The sequence below is a fragment of the Camellia sinensis genome, chromosome 4 (assembly GCF_055761805.1).
Source record: "Camellia sinensis isolate YWXY chromosome 4, ASM5576180v1, whole genome shotgun sequence".
In the NCBI taxonomy this organism is placed as follows: domain Eukaryota; kingdom Viridiplantae; phylum Streptophyta; class Magnoliopsida; order Ericales; family Theaceae; genus Camellia; species Camellia sinensis.
In genome coordinates this window covers 56,941,946-56,950,038 of record NC_138964.1, presented here as the reverse complement: position 1 = coordinate 56,950,038, position 8,093 = coordinate 56,941,946, and the positions used below count along the sequence as shown (strand labels likewise).

Genomic DNA, 8,093 nt, shown 5'->3' with positions numbered 1-8,093 from the left:
CAGTTACAAGTTCTAGGCCACGGGTCGGATAATTTTTTTCATGGGGGCGAAGTTGCCGAGAAGCATAGGCAATTACCTTTCCGTTTTGCATTAGCATGCATCCCAAGCCTTGGTATGAGGCGTCAATGTAAATTCGGAAACCATCAATACCATTGGGTAAAGTCAAAATTAGTGCAGTTACTAACTTGATTTTTAACTCTTGAAAGGCTGACTCCCATTGATCATTCCAATCAAATGATACATTTTTCTGTATCAATTGTGTTAATGGCATAACAAGTTTGGAGAAGTCTTTTACAAATATTTTGTAATAGCCAGCAAGCCCCAGGAAACTAGTAACTTCTGACACATTTGTTAGTCTTCAACAATTCACAATAGCTTCAATTTTCTGCTGGTCTACTGATATGCCATCCTTGTTGATCACATGCACCAAAAATGTCACACAATCAAGCTAGAATTCACATTTGGAGAATTTTACTTACAATTTCTTTTCTCTCAAAATCTATAGCACAGTTCTCAAATGATTTTCATATTCTTCCATACTTTTGAAATAAATCAGTATATCGTCAATAAAAACAACTACAAACTCATCAAGAAATTGTTTGAACACCCTATTCATTAAGTCCATGAATGCTGTAGGTGCATTAGTTACCCCAAACAACATTACCAAAAACTCATAATGCCCATATCAAGTTTAGAAAGCGGTTTTCTCTATGTCTTCTACCTTAACTTTCAATTGGTAGTAGCTGGATCTAAGATCAATTTTGGAAAACACTTGGGCTCGTTGGAGTTGGTCAAACAAATCATCTATTCGAGGTAGTGGATATTTGTTCTTGACCATTACTCTTTTCAATTTCTGATAATCTACGCATAACCTTAAAGACCCATCTTTCTTTTTGACAATCAAAACTGGAGCACCCCAAGGTAAAGTGCTCGGCCGAATAAACTTCTTATCTAACAGTTCTTGGAATTGGACTTTTAGTTCTTTTAATTCAGATGTTGACATTCTAAAATGGGTTTTGGAAATTGGCTAGGTTTCAGGTACTACATCAATAGTAAACTCAATTTCCCTATCAATTAGATCCCTGGGCAGTTCATTCGGGAAGATATCAGGGAATTCACAGACTACAAGAATAGCTTCCACATTAGGGCTATCAGAAGTCACATTTAAAACACTACACAAATAACCCCTACATCCCTTTTTAGGCAATTTGACGACTTTCAAAGCAGAAATCATGTATGGAGGTGGAACTATCCTATTCCTAGCAAACACAAATTTAGACAAGCTAGGTGGTCAGAAGACAACAGATTTATTCACACAATCAATTGTTGCACGGTGCTTGGTTAACCAATCCATACCCAATCTACAATCAAAATGAGCAATGTCCAATGGTAGCAAATCAACATATAATAACACATCCCCAATCATAATGTCACACACATGATACACATAAGCACACATCATAGAACACCCAGAAGGTGTAGATACAAATAACAAATAACTCATAGGTTCTAGTAGTCTAGTCAATTGTTGAGAAAAAACATATGACACAAATGAATGTGTAGAACCAAAATCTATCAGCACATAGGCATTTTGAGCACAGATAGGGATTATACCTAACACCACTGATTCAGTGTTCTACACATCGCCAGGCATAAGTGCAAATACTCGACCTTGTCTTAAGGTTTCTTTCCTAGTGTTAGCTCTCACATTTGTTCTTGGCATAGAAACAAATCTGGCTGAACTCGCCGTAGGATGGTTAGAAGTTTGGGATACGAGCGGACAATCTTTTATCAGGTGGCCAGTCTTGCCACACTGGAAGAAAGCACATGTGGATCGATAGCAAGCACCCTTGTGTTTTCTTCTGTATTCTGAGCAAATAGGGGTTGTACCGCTACTTTGACTTGAGCTACTGGAGGATCCTCTGTTTTTCTTCTTTGAAAATGACCAACCCTTTTTGAAATTAAATCCCGATCTCTTACCTCTCCATTCAGTTGTTAGAGCTTTAGTTTGTTTCAATGCAACGAAATTAGCTTCAGCCATTAATGCTCTATCAAGAACATCCACATATTTGGGTAGTTTCAACACACCAACCCGATCAAATACATCTAGGTTCAAGCCTCCTTCAATTTTTTGAGCCTTTTTGTAATCAGTATCCACCATGTGTGGAGCAAACTGGGCCAATTCGGTAAACTTGGCTTCATACTCTGGTATTGACATATTGCTTTGCTTGAGTTCTTGGAATTTGGACGCTTTTCTATCTCGGAAACATTGTGGAAAGAATTTTTCATAGAAGATCTCTTTAAATTGATTCCATGTTAAAGCCCCATTAGTGTCTTGGGTAAGCATCCACCACCGTCGAGCTTCGTCCTTCAAAGTGCAGGTGGCCAACAAAACTTTTGGAGTCTTGGTACAAGGAAAGACTTCAAATAATTTTTCAGTTTCTAGCATCTACGTTTCATCCTTTAAAGGTTCAATTCCACCCAAGAAACTCGGTGGCTTCATCTTGTTAAATTTTTGAATCTAACTGAGAATACCATTGTTGACTGGCGCTACTTGGACCAGAGGGGGCAAAGGAAGCAGAGGTTGCTGTCTCTATTGCTGTAACATTGATTCTGTTAGAGCCTCTAACATTCGTTCCATGCGGTTCATTCGAGTCTCGAAAGATTTAGTTGTACCACCACTTCTTGGATTCTCCATTTGCTATAGGTAAACAGAGCACTAATAGCTTAAACTTGACCAAGCAAACAAAAGAAAATAGCTTAAACTTGCATCATGCCCACAAAACTTGGCCACAAGACATTTCGAAACCTCCTCGGGAGGCACACCGGTTGGCTGACTCAAACAGATCTCCAAACAATCCTCACTGAGCCTGGTCCCGCACTTGATCACCTACGTACATAAATAATAGAATAAGCTGGAGCTCAGTGAATAATAACAAGCTAAAGGGTTATGAATGATGTCCAAAATAAATTCAGAAATCAGAGTTCACATCAGAAATAGATTCAGATTCACGTACATATACAAAATTCATACTTAGTTATATGTGACACATCCATTAGTTATTCGATCAGATTGGTCATAAGACCCACATGCATAGTTGGCACTGACTACCATAAAGGTCAACATCTTTTTGGACAAATAGCCATGGTATTGTTACCCCCAAATGAGGGCCATGTAAACATATGCCGTGGTATTGCTCCCCCCGAGCAAGGGCCACATGAACATAAACCATGGTATTTTTTCCCCCGGGTGAGGGCCACGTGAACTAAGGATGCCACAAATGCTTATAATCAACATATCTTTACAAAGTTGTTAGTCACAGATGGCTGTAATAGTAGAAGGGTCAGAACAGTCTGATCAGCAATCTATGGCGCGTGACCTACACAAACACATAGTGGAAACACACTAAAACACATGCTTGGAAATACTTAACTCATTTCTTTTCTATCATGGTGTGTTTCTAATCCTTATCCTTATTATTGTGTCTTAATTAAGGCTTAAGAATGCCTAAGATGCAACATGGATGCCAAAATAAGAGTTGAAACATTTAGTCAGATTTTCAAAAATAGGGCAGTAAGCTCGAGCACAAATTCAATCGCTCGATCAGTCTGCAAGGTCTGCAAAAGGACTGGTTGCATGATTTTTACGCTCGACAACCGCTTAACAGTTGCTCAAGCCAAAGACTAAGTAAATAGGGTCTTCGCTTGAGCATAGTTCCTTACGCTCGAGCGGTCTGCAAAACTTTGTAAAACTTATGGGAGCTCTCATTGTACGCTCGAGTGCAACTTATTACGCTCGAGCAGAGGATCAAAAATAAGGGTGGTTGCTCAAGCACAAATTCTGCCGCTCGAGCGCAACTTCCTACTCTCGAGCGAAGAGTGCGAATTCTTGAATTTCCAGATTGTACTCCCAGCTTCAAAACATGAGTTCAAAGCATCAAAACACATCATTTTGAGCCAAAACTTAAGAAAACACTTGTAAACTCATAGGACTTCATCGCCAAAATCAAGCCCAAAAGCAAGTGAATTATTCAAAAGCAAACTTGAGATTTTGAAAACATGACATAAAAACAATGACTTGAAATCTTAGCTTCCAAAACATGTACAAATAGAGTGTTTAAGTGCAAAATCACAATAAGCTCCCATAATAGAACAAAAATAAGCTCTTGCATCTAAGAATTTGTTGAAATCAAAACTCAAAGTCCATGACTTATGCATACATGTATGTTGTGATCTTCTTTCGTACCTCTTAGCTTGATTCTTGCATTTCCTAACTTAACACTCTTGAATTCATGCATTTAACCAATGCAATTTCAAGACTAAAGGCTTGAGTTCTTTCCTTAGGTGTTCAATTCTGTTCTAAATGCTAAGTTGGTTGAGCTCTCAAGTCAAATTCTTCCAATTCTTCTTCCTCTTCCTTGGTTTCAAGCTCTATCACTTAATCTCCCTCTCTCACGTTTTGATGCTCAAAATGGTGAAGATGATTTGATTAAAAAGTGTTGTATAAGCCTTATATGGGCTTGATGAAGGAGCTTAATTAAACTTAGTTAAAGTTAATCAACTGGTATTATTTTATTCTAATTAATTCGTTCTAAATCGAACTTCAATTAAACCTGCCATAATCTCTGAAAATTTCAAATTACCTCTTAACGTAGTCAATTTCGCATTCGGTGGCCGATAAGGTCTTCAATTCTCATAGTGAAACAAAAATACAGACAGATCTTTCTACAACAGACAGATAGAAATACAAATATCACATAACACATGCAATTAATGTAGAATTTCATCTTAATTACTTATTAAGTAGTCTTAATGAAGGATCATGGGCTAATCACATATTGGGGTTGTTACAATAGGGGTGTTTTGGTTCACCTTATTTGCTATGAGCTATATGCGGGATCCGATACAAGGGCTTGTTGTTCATATCAGTGGTTTAGAAACATCAATGGTTGGGTTGAGAACAGAACAATTTGTGGAATATACAATGGTCAGTGGTACAGATTGAGCTGAAATGCTGCCTGATTTATGTTTGATATATGTGTTGTGAGCCGAATTGCTAGAGAAGAACTGTCTAATAGAGAAGAAGTGATCCGCCGCATTTTCCCAAAAAGTGTTCTAACAAATTAGAAATGGTTTGGACGTGCATCCACCGCATTGAAGTTGTTCGACGTGTCCTCTAAAGAATTGTTCGGCCGACCAAAGCTTATCCGATTGATTTTCTTGAAAAGGTTTCCCCTATTTTTTCATTCATTCTAGCTTTCTAAGCTAATTCCTTTGAAAAGTTGATCAATCATTTTTCAAGAACATGCTACCAAAACGGCCAAAATGAATGACAAAGTGCCAAATTGCCTTTAAAATATTTTAACACTAGGTTTTAGAGTCTAGAAAAACCTTTTGGCCAAAATGAGTATGGGGAAGATATATCACACTTAGTCCCCCACTTGTAATTTGGAACGATCTCTGATTTCTTCATTGAAAGCTTTTCACAGAGCGTCCAAATCTTAAGGTCGGTCAAAAATGGAGTGTCTACATCTACTTCTACTTTCTTTGATGATATGTTTTATTGATATTTTTAGTCTTTATGTATAGATTATGAAATTATAAATAAAAAGCTTAAATTGATTTAATAATTATAATCACATAATTTTTTTAAAATAAAAAAATAGACAATAAACATGATTTTTAAAATAGACCGTTCATTTTTTAAAGATAAATCTAATAAAATAATGTGATTAAAATTATCAAATCAATCTAATATATATATATTTTTATGAATGATCTACATATAGAAACTTAAAAATTTAATAGATCGAATCACCAAAATGGGATTATAGTAAACCCACAGACCTAATTGGATGGTCCAGTCCTCAAAGCTGGAGAGAAACTGGTTACGTTTTTTCTTTGCCTTATCAATGTGACAAAAAGTAAGCTCACGGGTTTCGAAATCAAATATGGTTTGCCCACCATTGAAATTTCAACTAAACCAAACAATTGAGATTTCCTAATGGCTAGAGTTAATTAACGAAGCTCTCTTACCAACCGAAGTTAAGGAAATGATTCAACTAGGAACAAGTCTTACCCTGAAATATGCATTAATTCTAACACAAAGTCAAAAAGATTCCCTCTAAACTGTCAACACGGTCTCATTTGGGATTACTCATTTTTAACATAAAAGTTAAATGGTCAATAAAAATATCAAAAGTTAACAAACTATATAAAAATGTCAAATATTTTCTTTTTTCTTTCTCTATTTTTTACATTTTTTTGGGGAAAAAAACCAAAAAATTATCCAAAAAAATAATTAATTTCATCTCATGTGTTAACTAAATTTTTTTTTAAAAAAAATTAAATAATCTGTTTCCTAAATCAAACAACCATGAAAAATCATAAGAAAAAATGGGATACAAAAGGAAAAAAATTATTAAGTGCCCCTAAATGCCGCATCTTCCCATTCTTAATCAATTACTAATTGCCACGGTCTCTTATGTGGTGTTCGGTGAAATTAAAAATAAAAAATTAAGTATTGAAATTAAATATTAAATTTTTTAAATTGAAAAGTTGTTTGATAAAAAATTGTATTAAACTAAAAATCAATTACTAATTGTCATGGTCTCTTAGGTGGTGTTTGGTAAAGTTCAAAATTAAAAATTAAGTATTAAAAATTAAATGTTAAATTTTTTAAATTGAAAAGTTGTTTGATAAAAATTTGTACTAAACTAAAAATCAATTAATAATTGTCATGATCTCTTAGGTGGTGTTTGGTAAAGTTTAAAATTAAAAATTAAGTATTGAAAACTAAATGTTGAATTTTTTAAATTGAAAAGTTGTTTGATACAAATTTGTTCTAAACTAAAAATAAGTTGTTTGATATGTATAAAATCAAATTTGAAATTTATTATTTTTTTAAATTGTATATTTTAATTTTTGAGCAAATTGCCTACACCTCTCTTGAGGTTTAGCTAAATTACTGATTCCCTCCTCAGGTTTCAAAAATTACATCCCCTCCCCCGAGGTTTGTATTCACATAACAATTTAACCCTTACCGTTAACTAAACGTTAAGAATAGTTAGCTGACATCACCAAAATATAAATTGATCGACAATATTGCCCCTACTGAAATCCCTTTGATAAAATCAACAAAATGTACAAAAGAATTATGTTAGATGGAAAAAAATAATAATTAAGTTTTTGGAACCATGTTTGATTTGTTGTTTAGAAAAAAATTTCAAAATTAAAAAAAATAAAAACTAATTTAATAAAAATAAATATGAAAAAATATATTTCATTTGTAAAAATTATTTCTAATCACTCAAAAGATAAAATTATATAAAAATAATAATAGTTTTTTATTTCTTAAACATAATAATTTTTAACTTTTTTCAATAAAATTAAAAAATAAATTTCTAAAAATCAAATCAAACAAATTTTAAGAATTTTTAGACAAGTCATTTATTTTGTTTTTAACTTATTTAATTATTTGTTAATTTTATGATGTTTTCATCATCTGATACTGCAACATATAATAGTTTGAGACCAATTTCTATCATCGTGAGGATAGTCGTTAAATGGTTGCCCTCAAAAGTAAAAAATAAGGCTTTTAGCAATAAAATTTCAAAAATGCCAATAATAAATAGAATTTTACGGACAAAATAATTTCGCCTCAAAATGGTTTATTTTTAGAGACAAAAAATTTGATACCAAAAAGATAATAATTACTCACTAATGTTCAATTTTGTTGTTAAAAATATAATAACGACATTTTTCACAGCAAAAATATTTGCTCGACTAAAAATAATTTTGTCCCTAATATTTGGTCTCTAAAATCTTAATTTTTTGTAGTGTGATAAGTGTTTTTCCATTTTAATTTTGCATTTCATATATAACGATTCTGTTTGGACCCGAACCATTTGATGTTTTGGATTCGGGTTTCATTGCCTTGTATAGTCATTTATGTCTTATTTCTCTTTTACCTCTTTGATTTTGGCTTTTGGGTTGTGTTGGTTGCGTTCGGAACGGGTTGGTACGTTGTTTCTAAAAAACATTGTGGCCCAGACTTTTGCTTCTACACTCAAGTGTCACTTCTTGCGCGTGAG

General features: G+C 33.7%; 1 protein-coding gene across 1 annotated transcript; it reads right to left on the bottom strand.

Moving 5' to 3' along the window:
* Nucleotides 1–1,027: 1,027 nt before the first annotated feature.
* LOC145823778 (uncharacterized) lies at nt 1,028–2,449 on the bottom strand. The gene is made up of 3 exons (XM_082923299.1): nt 1,981–2,449; nt 1,347–1,572; nt 1,028–1,259 (listed from the first exon to the last, which is right to left on the bottom strand). The coding sequence occupies exons 1-3, from the start codon at nt 2,447–2,449 to the stop codon at nt 1,028–1,030; spliced, it is 927 nt and encodes a 308-aa protein (XP_082779425.1).
* Between the last annotated feature and the right edge of the window lie 5,644 nt (nt 2,450–8,093).